Source organism: Talaromyces rugulosus, chromosome IV, assembly GCF_013368755.1.
Source record: "Talaromyces rugulosus chromosome IV, complete sequence".
Taxonomy (NCBI): Eukaryota; Fungi; Ascomycota; class Eurotiomycetes; order Eurotiales; family Trichocomaceae; genus Talaromyces; species Talaromyces rugulosus.
Genome location: NC_049564.1, coordinates 4,367,962 through 4,385,623, shown reverse-complemented (window position 1 = coordinate 4,385,623; position 17,662 = coordinate 4,367,962). Strand labels below are relative to the sequence as shown.

General features: G+C 49.5%; 5 protein-coding genes across 5 annotated transcripts; 2 read left to right on the top strand and 3 right to left on the bottom strand.

The window, feature by feature from the left end:
- Positions 1-37: 37 nt before the first annotated feature.
- On the bottom strand, positions 38-3,451 carry TRUGW13939_08222 (uncharacterized protein; the record flags this gene model as incomplete). Its single annotated transcript, XM_035491358.1, has 1 exon — positions 38-3,451. One exon carries the CDS (start codon positions 3,449-3,451, stop codon positions 38-40), a length of 3,414 nt encoding a protein of 1,137 aa, XP_035347251.1.
- A 989-nt stretch (positions 3,452-4,440) lies between these two features.
- On the top strand, positions 4,441-5,280 carry TRUGW13939_08221 (uncharacterized protein; the record flags this gene model as incomplete). The annotated part of the gene is made up of 1 exon (XM_035491357.1): positions 4,441-5,280. The coding sequence occupies one exon, from the start codon at positions 4,441-4,443 to the stop codon at positions 5,278-5,280; it is 840 nt and encodes a 279-aa protein (XP_035347250.1).
- Positions 5,281-6,133: 853 nt separating this feature from the next.
- TRUGW13939_08220 (uncharacterized protein) lies at positions 6,134-9,337 on the bottom strand (the record flags this gene model as incomplete). The annotated part of the gene is made up of 9 exons (XM_035491356.1): positions 6,134-6,682; positions 6,740-7,173; positions 7,224-7,391; positions 7,465-8,268; positions 8,319-8,651; positions 8,715-8,761; positions 8,828-8,909; positions 8,971-9,067; positions 9,224-9,337. 9 exons carry the CDS (start codon positions 9,335-9,337, stop codon positions 6,134-6,136), a joined length of 2,628 nt encoding a protein of 875 aa, XP_035347249.1.
- A 1,697-nt stretch (positions 9,338-11,034) lies between these two features.
- Positions 11,035-12,383, top strand: TRUGW13939_08219 (uncharacterized protein; the record flags this gene model as incomplete). Its single annotated transcript, XM_035491355.1, has 3 exons — positions 11,035-11,252; positions 11,303-11,493; positions 11,548-12,383. 3 exons carry the CDS (start codon positions 11,035-11,037, stop codon positions 12,381-12,383), a joined length of 1,245 nt encoding a protein of 414 aa, XP_035347248.1.
- A 1,885-nt stretch (positions 12,384-14,268) lies between these two features.
- On the bottom strand, positions 14,269-15,813 carry TRUGW13939_08218 (uncharacterized protein; the record flags this gene model as incomplete). The annotated part of the gene is made up of 4 exons (XM_035491354.1): positions 14,269-15,047; positions 15,200-15,427; positions 15,493-15,657; positions 15,726-15,813. The coding sequence occupies 4 exons, from the start codon at positions 15,811-15,813 to the stop codon at positions 14,269-14,271; spliced, it is 1,260 nt and encodes a 419-aa protein (XP_035347247.1).
- Positions 15,814-17,662: the final 1,849 nt, after the last annotated feature.

Genomic DNA, 17,662 nt, shown 5'->3' with positions numbered 1-17,662 from the left:
GGAATCACTCGGATCTATTCCTCCAACATCGCTACGACTATTTCTGTTCTTCTTCTTGTTGTTGTTCGTGTTGTTCTTGTGGTTGCTCCTGCTTCCGTTCCTCAGCAGGCTCTCCGGCAATGCCCGTGTCAGGATTAGGTGTTGTCGCAGGCTGCAAAAAGGCCTGTATAATCACCCGTTTCCGCTCCTCGGATGCAAGGCGTTCTTTCTCTTTGGATGGCGTGGGTACAGATGACGAGACCATCAGATCTGCGAACAAGGTCGACAGCGCCAATTCGACCGCGTCGCGCCGTCGGTCTGTCGGGTTATCAAGATGGGTGGTAGGGGTGGTGGTGTCTTTGCTCTTGTCAGCGGTGACATCCCTTTTGTCCTTGGCTTCGGACCATTCTGATGATGTGAGTGTGCCTCGTTTTTGCCGTATTTGGGCCAAAAACCTCGGGGCAGATTGCTCTGGCGTGGTGTTGGGATCGGTTTGTGACGGTGGAGCGGGTCGATCTAGTGACGCAGGTAGAGCAGCAGGGTTTGTCGCAGGTGCAACTTCGTTGATTATTTGAGTCAACATGAAGGTCAGGAATGTAAAGGAGACGCTGTGTACAGGCGACGGAGCCAGAGTGTCCAGGACCCAGGCTTGGATCTCCTCCGAGGAGTGCCAAGGGGTTTTCGACTTTTCTCGAGCCGTCAATTGCTGCTCCAGCGTCTTCCAAGTCTCGGCTTGGATGATGCCATCCTTGAGAGATTTCAAAAAGAACACTAGTGTTTCTGCAAGGATTTCTAGCCGTGGCAGCGATGCCACCTCTGGCGGGAAGATTGAGCTCAGGGGGCTCCCGGTATCCAAAGCTTCACGAACACTAAACAGAAGCGAAGCTCGTTGATCGTCGCCTTGAAACGTCCACGATTCAGGGTCGAATGGCCATCCAAGCCCGTGTGGCTCGGATAACCAAGGTGGCGTTTCGTCGTCAGAATCTCCTTTCATCATGCCCCATTCAGCAACGGCTCTTTCACTTAGACGCGAGATTGCTTCTGTCAAACGAAATAATTCCCGCGGGGCCGATAACCTGATGTTTTTCCCGGTTCTTTCAGCTTCTGACGGATGTGCAGTTCCCAGGCTGCGAACTCCAGCCTCAGGGATATGCGTCAGTTCATCGAGTGATCGACCAAAACACGTTGGCAGCCATCGGCCGTAGACTGGAATAAACTGGTCCCGCCCCCCGGCGACGCGAAACACTAGAATGTCTTCGACCTTGGCGGTGCTGTCATTTAACGCCCGCACATACTCCAATTGCCTTACACAAGCTGTCACTTCCACGACGGCCGAATCTCCCGGTGCAATTGTGTATGTCTGTTGATACCGCTGCTCCTTTTCGTCCTTTTTCTTGTCGTCCTTTTTCCTTTCGTCTTCAGGCCAATCAACTCTCACTTCGAGCCATGGTGGCGGATTCTCCTTTGATCGTACAGGATCAGAAACGAGTCTCGATGTAAAATAAAAGGTAGCAGGTACGGCGCCGGTGTTGGCAACAGTCACAGTCCTGCTCACAGGGACACCGAATGGCACACTACCAAAGTAGATGGCATTCTGGTCATATGCAATGTCTTGAGGCGCTTCCTCGGATTCGTCAGGGTGGCTGTCAACAATCACAGTCAGATCCGGTCTGGCTTCGTTCTCGGCTTTATCAAGTTCTCTCACGACATCCTGATATATCTTTCTCTTGAGCTCCGGGATGACAGCTTCATAGGTCAGTGTAAAAGCAGCATCCAAAGGTTTGTGGTCGGAAGAAAGGACTCCCTGATGTGAGGTATAATGTGTTAATTTTATAGGATCCTCTTTCGATTCGTCGTGCGATGGTGCCTCTGAGCCATCTTCATCCTCTCTGTATTCCTCCTCATTTGCGCCATCTGTGTCGGGGTTATAGTCGAACAAGACATTTTCGTCATCTGCAGCCTTATCCACCCCTCGTGCCTTCATCTCCTCGTCTCTCTTTCGTGCTTCCTCTGTTTCTCTAACTTGTCTATTGTACTTCAAACGGTCATCTCTTGATCTATAAAGTATTCGGTCGCACCAGCTCGGGCCTCTTTGTTTTTCACTCGTATCGAACATTGCGATACTCCCAACATCATACTTATAAGTCGGTAGGAATCTTATTTCTCCTTCTCTCCATCCTTCATGGAATGCTTTCCCCTCTCGCTGTTGGCTGTGCAGCTGATCGTGAGGTAGCAAAGACCTCAGGGTCGTCAAAAGAGACGACGGGTCAACAGACGGATCCATGGTTTCCACCATGGCCGTTGGCACACTAGGCTGCTGGTTCGGGGTATCGTGCGAAGACGAGTCGCTTGTATTCTGAGAAGATTTCGAAGAAACCTGCGTCTTTACATCGCTCGCCTCTTCGTCACTTAAAGGCTCGTCAGAATCGGATTCTGCAACTAGAACAGGCGACGGGAGGTCTCCAGTATGCTGTGACCGGAACATGTGCCTCGCATCGTAATCATTCTGGGTATGCAGCGTAAGGAGACGCCGGACATCGTCGCCCGGGATATCCTCCAGCCGATAGTTCAGATCACCAAACCAGAAAGCAAATTCCTCATTGCCGATGCTATCGTTGACTTCGTCGGAAATCTCATTGTCCGGGTCAACAGCGCTAAATTTTGTGCGACTGACAATCTGAGCCGCGTCCCAATTCCGCCTCTCAAGGCTTCCTTTGTCGGCGCCAGCAGCCAAGTGACAGTTGACAAACACCAGGCGCGTAGTCTCGCCTAGTACGAGACGGGTTACTGTAGCCCCCTTATTCCCCATATATCCCATTAGCCCCGTCCCCGTGGTAGAAGAGCTAACAGAGGATATCGTTGGCGTAACATTTGGAGCTGCATAAATCAGGAGAAGCAACCCTACTAAATGCGACTCGGCAACCAATTGGTAGCCAGCAGGAAGGTTCTTCTGTGCTGCATCTTTCCAGCGAGTAACAGGCCCAACATCCGTAAAGGGGCTCAGTGTCGTAGAAGCCGACGCAACGTCGACGATTTCCTGCAACCCAAGCACATATATTCCGATATCAGCCGGCGAATAGCCTTCAGGGTTTCCCCGTGTCGACTCAGGCTTTTTATGTTCTTTCTGCGCTAGCTCAGGTTGATTCTCGGTCGATGAGGATGATGATGAGGATAATGATGACGCCTCCTGTTCGAGAGCATGGCGTGTGGTTTCTTTCCCCTCCACAAACCATTTTCCAATGTCTCTTTCAGTGCCCGAAATGGCAGCGACATTCCAGGTGCCCACCTTGATGCGAATGGTGCGAGACCGGGTGTATTCGCCTCTGCGCGCCTTCACTGCCTGTTTCAGGGTCAATACGTCTCCGGTTTCCGATGCCGACGCGTCGTCGGGAGGAGCCTGTCCGTCATCGTGGTAAGCCTCCGAGTCACTCATGCTCTGTTTACTAGGATAGTCCTCTTTAGAGGGCGCCATCCTGTCGGGGAAAAAAAAAGCTTGGTCAATCGGACTCTTCAAGTCATCCGCATAGCTATTTCGCCAGCTATTGACCCTACACCAAATTCCTCCTATGGTGTATTACTGTAAGATGCCGTAACGTCCGTCTTATGAAGCGGCAGCCAGATACCTGCTATAGTCCTCCGAACCGGGGCCCTCAGCACACGCGTTGTAGAACCGTCTGATCAAGCCGAGAGGGGGTAATAGCCATCGCCAGAGGCCCGTGAACGTAGACCGAACGCTAGGAGTATGTCAGAAGCAGTTCGCGCGGCAGTCGAACATCACGGGGATAAAGCCATCCGACGACAAAGAGCGAAGACGACAGTGGTGAGGCGAAGAGGAGGCAAAAGAGGCGAGTGTTTAGAGCGTCAAAATCGCAAGAAGCAGAGGAGGCAAACAATGCGAGATGAGACTAGTGGAGAACACCGTCGCGGGGGTGCTTCTTTTTGACTTTTTTATTTTGGCTCGGCTCTCGCAAATGACTGGGGCTAGATCAGGTCAAGGAGCGAGGAATGTGGGATGAGCACTCAGCAGAGTGAGGAGAGGGCAGCAGCAGAACGCATCGACCGCAGTCCAGCCACGCACCGCACACAAACCCAGCGACTGATCGACAGCATAGCGACTCATGCCACAGCGAGAGTGTTCGCGCTAGCAGCCATAAGCGGCCAACAGTCCATCGAGGGTGCTGCGAGCAGAGCGAGTCCAGACCAGCGGGACGCGGTGGGGAGGAAGAACAACTCGAGCAAGCTCGCCCGCCGATCCGCCGCCAGGGCGCCAAGCCCGGCCTGCGACATCATTCCCGCGCTTTCTTCCTCCAGCATCATTCTGCAGTCATATTCATCATCTCTACAACGCTCTCTTTCACTTCTAAACGCGCCACACCGACCTGAGTCGCTAAATTGCAGACCACTCAAATCACTGACTCGTACTGCTGCACTATCTCCCGCGCGCCAGAAGTGGCTTTCACAATGACCCCTCCTCGCAAAGGCCGAGGCGGCCGCCCCAACAACAACATCAACAATAGCCAGTATCTACAGCAATACCCTGTCGGAGTATCTGACTACGAATCAGACAATTACTATTCCTTCCCTGACGCCCAGCAGCAGATACAGCAATTACAACTACAGCAGCAACAACTGCAACAGCAACAGCAACAACTACAACAGCAACAGTCGTCCCGCACCAACGAAGACCTCAACAACGCCGTCCTCCGCCGCCACAACCCCGAAATCGCCTCTATCCTATCCCTATCCCCTTATGTGGTAGTCTACGCTTTCAACCTGGAGTCTCAGGGATGGGAGAAAACCGGGATGGAAGGCAGCATGTTCGTCTGCCAGCTGGTTCCAGAAGCCTATGGCCAAGAACGCTACAGCGTCTTTGTCCTGAACCGCCGCGGCCTCAACAATTTTGACCTCCACCTGACCGACGAGAATAACGTGGAAATCACAGACGAGTTTGTCATTTTAAAGTCTGACGCGAAGACGGCCGGCTTCAACTCAGACGACAACAACAACAACAACAACGCCGAGGCGGGGAAAATATACGGCTTGTGGATTTACTCTGAGCCGCCACCGAACTCGACCGCCGAGACTCGGAAAATCAATGCCCAAGTGATCAAAGAATGCGCAATCCATGCAGGCCAAAGTCAGCTTCTGGCACGTGAGAAAATGGCCGCCGAACAGCATAATGGTTTTCAGCAGCCGGCTCAGCCTCCTGCTCCTCCTCCTCCTCCTCCTCCTGCTGCTGCTGGCGGTGATGTTCTTGGGGATTTGTTTCGGAGAGCCGGTCTAGGTCAACAAAATCTATGAGGGAGGGAAATTTCGTTAACATTATTGCATACATTAGCGGTGACACGTTATTTTCGGCCGGAGTTTCAGGTGGTCCTGCTGCGTGATGGATATACATATATACCCTTTCAACTTGATTGTTCGTTAGTTCTGGTTATCTACTTAGAGAGTTCCGGAAGAAAAGAAATGGAGATTCAAGGTCGAGACCGTGGAGAAGGATCTCCAGTTTCATTCACCAGTTTATAGACACAACTGATCTGATATTAGGACAATAACCATTAAAAATCATGATCGATCCCACACAGGCCAAAAATTTATTCACATCTGAAAAAATAAAAGAGAAGAAGAAAAACAAAAGGCAAACGATAAAAACTCCACGTCAATCGCTCACAAGAGACCGATTCCTTAATCCTCGTAGAGCCCATGCTTGAAGACCCTCATTGCAAATGATGAACAATCAACGACCAGCACGAAAGAAAAAAAATAGTTCGGGTTCCGTCATCCCGCGAGATAGCTTTCTCACAACTCCGACGCCATAAATGCTAGCTTCTGAAAGAAAGAGAAATAAGAAGAAAAATCCCACAAGCCAATGTAATATAAAAGCGGAGATATCACTCTGAAAGCCGTAAGTGTGGCGTCAAGTTGCAAATTCAAAGGCAATTTGCTATCCATACACCATGAAGCGAAATAGTAATTGGCAAAATCGAGTTTGTCGTAGAATTATAAATAGCCCCTGACATGAGTTGTGACCGCATAAACAAATGCAATCCATTGTGGTATCAAAAATAACCGTAAAAATGCAAAAAATAAAGGAGGTAGGCGCAAACTCCAAAAAATCTATATATTTGACGATATAAGCAACTAATCAAAGTGATCAAGCGCTTTTCTCGTTTTGTGTATCGTCTTTTGGTTCGTCGTTACCCGGGTTCTCTATGTCGCTGATTTGGATTGCTTCGGCCTCGACAGTGACAGACGACTTCAAAGACGGACTCAAGTTGATAGCGATCTTCTTAGGCGCCGTTTTAGAGATATCTCCGCCCGCTGCCTTTTTGTTCGTTATCGACTGCTCAACAGAATTCCGTCGACGGCGCAAGTAGGATGACCCGGTAGAGCTAGCATTAGAGCTCCGTCGTTTCGGTCCGTTCTGGGAAAGCCGCACAAGCTCATCGTCATCTTCGTCATTACGGCGACGTTTCTCGGAAAGGCGTTCTGGCGGGATCTGTGGTTGTGTCGAGGTTGGTGTCGAGGGGGTGTCTGTCTCTAAGCCACGTTCCGGTAATTCGATTTCTTGCTTCTCGATGGCGACCTCGGATTTGGCGTCCATCACCTCATCCTCATCGTCATCAGGATAGTCAACCAGCTTGATATTCGCTGGCGGCTGGTTCTGTGTCGCCAATTCATCTTGTTGGGCTTCGGGAGGCCACTGCAAAGAGGTCATGATTAGCTCGCCCTCGACGTGACCATGCATGCGAATACACACCTCTTCCTCATCATCCGAGGTATTAAAGTACTCCTCTTCTGCAGCATCCAATCCCCGAACACCCTGCCATTGTCCATTGACTGGACCCCGTTGAGGTAGTGCAGCCTCTTGCTGACTATAAAGAGTCGCATCGCCCTCCATTTCGTAGCCCTGCAATTGGTCATAACGCTGGATCAAATTTTCAAAAGTGTCGACATATGTAACCGCCTTCAACTTGTCGCGGCATTTCTCTACCACATGCGTTATAATCGGCTTTATGTTCTCGCGTTTGATGTATTCAAACAGTTCGAGGCACGCAGAATTGAGCAGATTGTCACGAGGCATAGTTTCATATACGATATCAAGAATGAGCCCAAAGATGTTGTTGTGCGTTAATTGGGCAAGATAAAATGTATCCTGAAGGCTGACCAAGGTGCGGAAGAATTTGAGGGCAGCTAGTTTTGTAAGTAAATTGCTAAAACAATTTTCATCTGATATTTCTTACTGAGCTTGAGATGCTTTTGAGGCACTTTCAATAGTTGTGCTACTCGGGGAGCTAGCGACTCGGTGTGTATGACACTGCGACTTCGGAACAGATGCTGGCGAACGAAGAAGGTCAGAATGTCGACAAGGTGTGCATAAAGCGAAACATCTTGGAAGGTAAAGTCGTTAACTGCAGATAAATGTCATTAGTACTGTAGGTTCGATCACCAACAAAGAAGCAGAGGGATAAAAACAGGACATACGAGAGGCTCGATTTTCCAAAGCTTTAAGAGGAGTAAAAAGTCTTCTGGCGGATTCATCAAAGTGATTTTGCACAAAAGCATCTGGAAGCTGATTTGTAGAGCGGATCTTGGCCGTAAAATCCCCGCCCATTCTGCCCACAGTTTCCTGTAAAGGGATCTGAGGATCGAGGAGCACTTTAATGGCGTCGGAGAGCTGGTTCTTGACGCCCAGATCGTCTTCGGTGTGCAAAAGGTCAATCAACGTATCGGTCAATGGCGTCTTCTTCTCTGTCACAGCCTTCAGCATGTAGCTGCGCATCATGATAGGATCGTGGTCCAGGAGCGCAACGAGAATGTCTATTCCGGTGGTGCGCATTGCCGGTTTGGGATGTTTCACAGCAAAAGCAATAACAGCAAATAGACCGTGGTTAATCAAGTTGGCGAAAAGAGTAGCTCGCGCGGGGGCCTGGAGATTCTTTGCGATAGAAGCACACTGGTGGATGAAACAGACGGCATCGTCTTTCCGCTGAAAGTTGGCGTTATTTTGAGCGAAGATGCGAAAGAGATCATTGAGAAAGGGAGCATTGGTTTGGATATGATTGATTATGTCGACTTGATTGAAGAATATGAGAGAGTTGAGAACGGAAAAGGTGGGATCGTCGAGAATGCGCGCGAGCACGACATCTTTCAAGTACTGTAGTCGCCATGTCTGGCGAATCTTCTTCTGAATGACGGGGTCTTTCATCGGCACGACTTCTTTGTATCTGGACTGGTCTTGGAGATATTGGCGGTGGTTGGCCTTGTGTGTTGGGAAATCGGGATCATCTGCGATAGTCAGTATAGGTTTGAATGACTGGAGCGGTGTATCTTCATACATTCCAGTGCGCCGACGACACCAATGATGATGGGATCGGTGACGACATGTTCAATGATAATGTTATCATTCAACAAAATAAGAGACTTCATGATATTGCATAAGCGGTGGAGGTCGGGCAAGCTTTCGAGATCCTCGGCCGTCTCGACCAGAGGAATCAATTTATCGATGTAGTTGTCACCCAGCACGAATTTGCCCAGAGCGTCGCGGCCGACTTGCGTGAGGCTAGCGGATCGCACTGCCTGTTCGATTTCCGGGAGATTTCCCAGCTCCGGCGGGGGGAGCATTATGGGATGCTGATACGCCTCAATGGCATCATCTGACAAGGCATCGTCTATTTTTTAACAAAAAGTCAGCATTGAAAGGGCCAAAAGGGCAGCCATGGGAAATTCCGCACCTCCAGCTAGCGCCAATAACTGATGCTGTACACTGCTGACATATTCCCTAGAGTAACCTCACGTGTTAGAAGGATGTGCGAACGCGGGTGTCGAATCGGACTCGGTCACGAACCAAATTGCGGCGCATCCGTCGGCTTCTTGAAAACTCAGCGCCATATCGGTTCCATTGGTCTCGGTCCACACTATTAGTGTTTCTGCAGAGTGATTAGTTTCTGTGAGCGATCCCATGTCGAGTAAGAGGGAGAAAAAACCAACCTTGCTGCTTTTGATAGCCTTCATCTTTGCCGATACTCGTGTCGAGTAGACAGCGTCCTTTTTCGTCTTCGGATTCGACATATATTCTCGGGACATCCTACACACATTTCCAAAACACACGCAGTCAGCGAAATCGGGGCTCGACAAAGAAGGTTTTGCGACTTCGCAAGGCACGGCGCAGCAGACATGTGATGCGCATTCTAGCGGTCGCGCGACTGGCGAGTGCAAGTCGAAAAACTCCAAGCAGGCTTACCTCGACAACCGCCCCCGTGCAAAAACCCGTTCCCCGGTCATACCAGTCATTGTCTCGTAATTCGTACACTTTCACACGCTTGCGGTCTTGCGGTGGCTTAACGGCCAGCGCCATCTCGGCCCGGGTGACAGAGGCGTGCCGTCACTGCGCGAGTGTTTCCGGGCAGTGATGAGGGCCGCAAGGTGGCTTCTTAAGATGATTCCGCCAGGATTGCGGCAAAGCAGTGGCAGGCAGGGAGGGTGATGGCGTTCGTGGTTCGTGTTGTTTTGGGTGGAGTGCTGTGGCGGCCGAGGCGGTCGGGTCGGGGCGAGAGAGAACGGTTCTCGGGACTGGCCAAGAGGACAAGAAGCGACAGCAGAGGCGAAGGCGATGGGCGGGCGATGGGCGTGGTGGCAGTCGGAGGGTGATCGTGGGTGATGATGAGGGTGATGGAGATGAAGATCGCTCAAGGTCTGGGTTCGGAAGATGGACAACCGACTTTTTAGGCGCGGGCGAGCAGGCGGACAGGCCGGGCGGGAAGGAGAGAGGGCGGAGGCGCTGACTAGTGCGTGACTGGCAGTTCGCACGCGACTTCCCGCCCGCGGCTTCGGGTTAGCGCCGCCTGCGCTCAGCGGGGGAAGAGCCAGCGCATACAGACTACAACAACTGGCTTCTTCATACGGGGTTTTTACTACTATTCATGCTGCTGCTTCAAGCGTCGTGGCGCGAGTGCGGGGAACCCGCGCTGGCAGCTGGTACTCAGCACCGTCGAGGCGAATCGCGACAGTGACAGCAGAGACGATGACGTCCGAAGAAGGGGGTTTAGGAGCAGACACCCTGCCCAAGGGGTAGTTTGTTATTATTGTTATCATTCTACGGTTTACTACGAGTTTGACCGCTCCGACGCCCAGTCGATACGCATCGACTGCGCAACTCCCAGGCCCTGAGCAGGCCGTGTTCCCTCGAGAAACAACGCCATTGACAGCCCGTTCGTTGTCTCTCGCCAATGCCTTACTGAATGAGTGAACAAATATCCTCGGTGAGAACGGAAGCACCCTCGACAAGCATAGACCCATGTGGAGAAATAGTTGGGCATGTTTACGTTTGACAGCATTGTCCGAGTGGCTAGTAACCTCCGGTGGCTTAATCGCCTTAAGGTTGAGGGGATCAACAATCAGGTGTCACGATTCACGAATTTAGACTCACTGCTGCCACGAGAGAGCAACTGATACTACGTACATAACTCCGTAATCATTGCGAGCCAGTCCTGCGTTGGAATGTGGCCGGCCCCGTTGGTATGCATAAACAAAGCTTCGATTGATAACATGAGTAGTACAGAGCATTATTTATGAATATTTCAGTGTTGACAAGAAATAAGGATATACAAGAACAAGCCTTGACGGCGTAGCCTTAATGAACTACCCCATATATCCCCCCATATGTCCTGTGTAGAACTGTAGAGCTGTAGCTAAAAAAATGTTCCAGAAGCCGAGGCGCGCATGACTCGCGATCGTCAGTCGATCTTCAGCACGCTGCCGGTTTGCATCGTTTGCACCCTCCACCGCTTATCACCAACAACTGATATCCTCTAACGATCTCACTCACCATCCTCGCGACCGCATGTCATGCCAGTGCGACACTGTATCGTGATTTTCTAGGAGCTGCGCCAGATTAATCGATAACCCTAGTGTCGCCAATATGATGCACAACTGATTCGCAATAATCTATGCGACGCGTTCGGTTTATAGGTCGATATCAGTTCTTTTGACCCGCGAGTGAGCGGGGCTTATTTCTGTGCTGCGAAAAGACAGCATAGCTGTATATATACCAGTATGGCTACTCCCGAGCCAGAGCTTTCCACTCCAAAAAGCCCACAGCACGATGCCGCTCCGTCTGGTGCAGGGAATTTACACGACGATTATTACTCGGAATCATTCACCGCCAATGGAGAACAAGCACCTTTGATGTCAGACGACTTGGAAATTACCGAAAAGAAAAGCCTCTTTTCATTTATCCGCACCAAAGACTTCTGGATTGTCTTGGTCCTGGGGTGTGTTGCGCCGAAGGACGAAACACAAGACATCTCTAACGCACATATAGACAAGCACTATCCATCCTGAACGTGTCCGACAGCACATTCTCCGCTCTTTTGGCTCGAGAGGGGACCTCGATACCGGCATTTCAGACCTTTTTCTTTTATGCCGTGTTGAATATCATTTTCACATCGGTAACCATCTCCAAGTACGGCTTCAAGCGATGGCTGCACATTGTACGGCAAGATGGGTGGAAGTGTATGAGTTTTTTCTTTTCTCTCTTACTTCAAATGCGCTAAATGGATACTGCAGATTTTTTGTTCGCCTTTTGTGACGTGCAGGGCAACTATTTTGTCATCCTAGCTTTCCGGTACACGACCATTCTGAGTGCACAGTTGATCAACTTCTGGGCCATTGTCGTGGTAGTTACAGTATCTTACTTTGTTCTGGGCGTACGATACCACTACATGCAAATTCTAGGGATCCTTGTTTGTATCGGGGGTATGGGTGTCCTGATGGGATCCGATCACATCACTGGCTCCAACGGGGGCCAGGCCACAGATGCCGTGCTAGGCGATTTGTTCGCCCTGCTATCCGCCACCTTTTACGGATTCTCGAATGTCGTCGAGGAATACTTTGTGACCAAGCGCCCGGTGTACGAGGTCGTTGGCCAGCTAGGCTTCTGGGCCACATTTATCAATGGCATTCAAGCCTATATTTTCGACCGTTCGTCCTTTGAGTCTGCCACCTGGAACGGACATGTAGCCACTTACATGGTTGGGTATACCGTATGCCTTGTGCTTTTCTACGCAACTGTTCCCTTAGTCTACCGTCTGGCTTCTGCAGCGTTTATGAATATCTCCATGCTGACCAGCAACTTTTGGGGCGTCATCATCGGTCTGCACGTGCTCCATCTGCACGTGCACTGGATGTACCCAATTGCATTTTTGCTTATTATCCTTGGACACTTTGTCTACTACCTGGGCCAGGCGGGGCTCGAAGAGGCGCGTAAGCCATGGCTGGGCCATGACCAGGAAGGGGGCGTATCTGGTCTTTTCACCGCCAGGAGAAGACTGGAGCAGGCAAATGCCGCGCAACACGATGACGGCGAGGAGGATGCGTCGTTGTTGGGAAGACAGCACTCCTAGGACATAAACTACAAATGAGGTGTGGTACATAATCAGCGACATGTATATGTGTATAAAAAGATTTTTGAATATTATACCCGGTTTTCGTAAACGATCAGCGGCTAAATAGGCGTGACCTGGAATATCAAGATACATAGATCAGACAGTTACTTCTAACAGTTGTTGGCCAATAGTAATAAATTCTAATTAAAATGCTGTCAAAATTTAATGTTCTGTTGCAAGGCGGGAAGTTCAAAGGACTCCTAACAAAGTTAAGCCCTAAGTCCTATTTAGGCAATATACTTGTAGTTAGGAGTGAACACAGAAAAAGCCTATTTCTCAACCAGCAGAAGGGCTTTTTCTTTTCTTTTTAAAAAATAAAATACCATCTTCACTTGTGACAAGGGATCGGGAAACAACCAATGCAATGTTTGATTTCTTGGAAAGTCCAAGTATCAAAATCAACTAATATAAGAAATATAGAAAACATTCATTTATTTCAAATCATCAATACAAAACATGTACGTATCCGTACGTAATACTAGTTTTTCAACTGTAAAAATGAATGAATTAATTAATTACATCTCAAGGTCTCGTAGGACAAGGCTGAACTAAATATTATTACATATGCCGGTCATGCATGCATTTACCCCGCCACGCTTTTAGTAAATAATTCACATGCAAACCTACGTCAGGCTACTCTTTTTTCCTTTTTTTTTGGTCAAAATTGCTTACTGGTCTATCTGCCTGATCAATTTACCAATAAAAATGACCAACTTTGTCAACACTATTGGTTGAAAGCAGAGCCCGTGGCGTTTCCCCCCATACTACGTGAACCCCCTCTTTTGGGAGGGTGGAGGCTTGTTTTTTTCCCTGTTTTTTTGTCGACTGCAAAATAATTGGTGGGCTGAGATGCAGGATGATGCAACAACGCTTTCAAAGATTATGGCGTGTTTTTTTTTTACACCCCGCTGCCTGCACAGCCAGCCTAAGAGACGATACAACTATGCATATTTCTTGGATACGACGTGGATACGAGAGTGTATACACGGAAGATATCGATGACATTTCCAGTCCACCATTTACTAGACACAAAATACATATGCAGTGAATAGAAAAGAAGAAAAAAAACGTGACAATACACAGTGGGCATTATGTATGAAGGGGCGGGGGGAATAAATCCTGCAACTAGTTAATAATAGACATGAACAGAGAGGCAACAGAAGAAAAAACTCCAGTCCTTTCCAACTCAAATAGAAAGAAGAAAAAACATCCTATGTCCTTTTGTCCCTGTACCTCTCCTACCAAAAATATTTTTGACCCAAAAGAAAAAATATACGAAACAGATAGGGGGGGTAAAAAAAAAATAGGCAACCTTGTACCACAAGGCCCCAAATAGATAGATACACATAAGACACGCCCCTGCGACAGAGATCCCGTTCACCAGAAGGCATCAGAACGCTCAGAATATAAGCTGACGAATGGAGACACCGAGACAAAACCAAAACCAAAACCAAAAAAAAAGAATGCGAGGATCCGAGAAGAGTGACGCGCGAGACAAATGCAAGAGATTGATCGAGATGGGGATAGCAACTCCTTCACAGAACCCAACAAAAATAGCAGAATATCAAAACGTTCAACCCCCAAGACCAAACCAGACCAGTTCAAGCCAGCGTGTATGTAAACCAATACCGTGCTCCAGGAATCCAAAAACACAACTTCCCATGACCGGAACCCTTAAAACAATGAAAAAAGACCCCTTCAGTTGTCGTAAAGTATGTACTTCGCTTTCCACCTGTTGAAAGAAGAATGGACAATGCGACACTCACAACGCCATGGTGCTTCGTACAGAGGCAATAAATTAAAAACAAAAATCCCAAGAAATAAAGTGCAATTGAAATCATGTTCAACCCCAAACAGATGCCTGGACTCCAAGGTTCTTCGAGCCCCAGACACCGCTGTTGGCGCCCCATCCGGAAGCAAAGGCATTCTCCTTGTTATTGACATTGGCATGGTTGGACGTCGCGGAGGCCGATCGCTCATTTACGGCAGCGCTCTCGCTGGGGGTAAAACCCAGGCCTAGTGGCGAGGGCAACGGGGTGGTAGAACGCTTATTCAAAGCTGGGTTGGCGGCCTGGCTGGTGGCTGGCTGGGAGGGCCGTGATCCGATGGGCCCAACAGAACCGATGGGCCCAACAGAACCGATGGCAGCACTAGGTTTAGACGACAGCTGGCGAGACGATGGCGACTCGGCTCCGCCGGGAGACGAGGTCGATGTGGTTGACTGTTCGACGTTGCTGTCGTAGAGACCGTACGAAGCATTGGCTCCAGAGCTGGGAGAGTGAGTACTGTTGGCGCGCGCTGGGGACTGGCGTCCTGCGCTGGGGGCCCCTCCCTGCACGAGACCATCAGGTTGCGATTGACCCAAACCGAAGGGATCGACTGCTCGGGGGGACGCTCCACGAACTCCACCACTGCTCGAAGTCGGTGTAGCGCTATTAGGGTTATCGGTGCGAGTGCTGTGGGCATCGTCGCCCAGAGAACCTGGTGGGAAGAAGGCGGGACTCTCGTTTCCGTATAGAGCGCGGTGTTGGCGTGCGATCAGTTCGCGGCGGCTTTCTTCGCTCATCGCCGCGGGGCTCGAAGAGCGCTCGGATTTGGATCCGGACATCTCAGAAAGAAGGCCTTTGAAGAAATCAAAAATATGTTAAAATTTTGTAATATACAATGCAGGAACGGCTACCTCGATAAGCATAGACAGAAAAAAAGCAAAAGAAGCAGAAGTTGGAAATGGTAAGGGTATATGAATGCAAAAAAAGATAATGCTCATCACATACTGCGATTGTACTGCTGCTCCTGGTGGTAGTTACGGAGCTCCCGTTCGCGTTGCGCTGCCATCCGACGTTTTGCCTGCATCATTTGTTCTGGCTCCGACTGACGACCTTGGAAGCGCTGCGAGGCATAGAAGCCTTGTAGGGCAGACCCCGAGTGGGCGCGAGATGGGTCGAAATCGCTGACCGAGTGATGTCTTTGCGGAGGCAGGCCGCTGCTCATCGGGCGAGAGTCTGTAGAGAGAGTGTGCGTTAGATGATATTATTCTATGTCCTGATCGTCATCGGCGAGGTTGTACCGTATTCTGGGAAGTGACGACCCATCATCATCATGGGCATAGATTCTCTCCTCGAGCCGCTGAAGAGTTTTCCGCTCTTGGCCAGGTTGTCGATAGCCCGGTCAACCTCGTCGAACTGGGAGGAAAACGCCGAGGGCTCGTCTCGTTGGGAAACCGAACTTGTTCCTGAAAAAAAGAGCAAAAAATGAGATTCGTTTCCGGCAGATAGATAAAATAGCACCGGTTCGGGTTACCTGATCGCGACGGAGGAGCGGGCTGCTCCCATGAAGCCTGACGAACAGGGGCTTGCCATCCCTGAGGCTCGTAGTACGAGGCAGACATGGTCTCTGGCCGAGAATATGTTGTTTCCTATGTCTTTAGGCGTCGACGTCGGTACGGGCGTGGACGAGAACCACCGGATAAGCAGACGGGGCAATCCGTTCGAGGGGCCGAAATATCTCTACTGTATCACAGGCGGGTTGATTAGCTGTAAGCCCAACACATAAGATGCATTTATCATCGGAAACGGTGACAAGTGTTTTTGGGCAGCAGTGAAATGCGACTCCGATTTGTGGGCGCAGGCGGATGGCAATGGCGAAAGCGATGACATAGGTGTTAAAAAAAAACAGTGAGGGCGGCTGAGAACACTCGATTTTTTTTTTTTCCCTTCCAGTAGACTTCCCCGATGTTGAACACCACGCCTAACGGGCCGGCATTGGACGAGAGCCGATTCGATCACAGAGCAAAATAGACAGGATTGTGCGATGAAAGCGAAGGGGGTGGTTGTGCTCACTCACCTTGGCGGAAACAAGAGCCAGGCGCTGTCGCGATAGACCGAGGGGGGTGCGCCGGAACCCGAAAGGAGAAAAACCCTCGGCTCAAGAAGGACCGGGAAATTGGCGTGCAGAGGGAAAAATGAGAAGAAAATAACAAATGATAAAAAGGGAAAAGACGCAGAATTTCCCTGTGGTCGAAAGAAGAGGAGGGGGGAGACGGGGTCGCGAGTCGATGGCGAGACGGAGAGAGGAAGAAGTCGGCGGAGAAGAGAGGAAGGGCAGGCTTGGTTTGGCCGCGGAGCCGTGAGCGAGAGAGCGAGAGAGAGAGTCGTTAGTGAGCGAGCGAACGAGCGAAGAATAATTTGTTACTAGTGAGTTAACAGAGAGGGTCAGAGGGTCCGTCAGGAGGTCAGGATGCTAACTACGACTGGTGTAGTCGACCTGAGGCCACAAAAGGTGTGCGTTAGCCTGCTTGGCCGGCCCAAGGCTTCCGGCGCTGCTTGTCTGCCTACTTTATTTTGGGGGGTTTTGTGTGTTTGCCTAGACTTACCGTATAGTTAGTTATTTATTTATTTTGCTATATTTATTTTGTTCGTTGTCAATTCTTGCAAGAATTGCTGTTTCGCCGCAGATCACGTGGCTGCGCGTTGAAATGGTACGGTACGCGCGCTACAAATTACCGGACAGAGCCGGTAACTTGTAACGAAAGCGGATCAGGCGGATACAGACCGGTACGGCAATACATTCTACTATTATTTTCTTGGAAGTTGGAATTATTCATGTATTAATTTGCATCCAGAATAATTAATCATTAGTTACATATTGTTGCAATTCTCATGCATCCCCATCCACAGCCCAACCGCTCCACGCCAAATCGAGTCAATAGACACGGTGCACACAGGCCATGTTACAGTGGGGGAGGACGTAAGCAGGTGGGGTGTGTAATTATTACTTTATTTAATAATGTTCATTTGTGCTCGGTTACCGGAAATTAGCAGTTGTTTGTCCCGTTACTCTGGATTTTTCTTGACTTCTTGACAATCTATTCTTGTTTTAATATACTCCGCACATATAGGCATTGGGCAGTAATGTCTTTCTCCCCGGGCTTATCCATGTCCGGCTAATCAATGGTACAGAGTAGCATTAATATATAACCATTCTTGTCATCTACCACGAGGGGGCCAATAATATGATCCTTCATGGTGTCGTATTTTCAGGGGTCACAAGAGGACTCGCTCCTTGTTCATTAATTCTAAACATCACCATCCCATCTATTTTTTTGCAATGATCTATCGGCTTTCTAGAAGTATTATTAGTCTTTTTTCCTTGCATTAATTCTGCCACCGCCTTGGTGATGTTCTCGAAGGCTTCTAGCTTGAAGTTTGTCTTTAGCATTCTAGCAATTATATTAATTG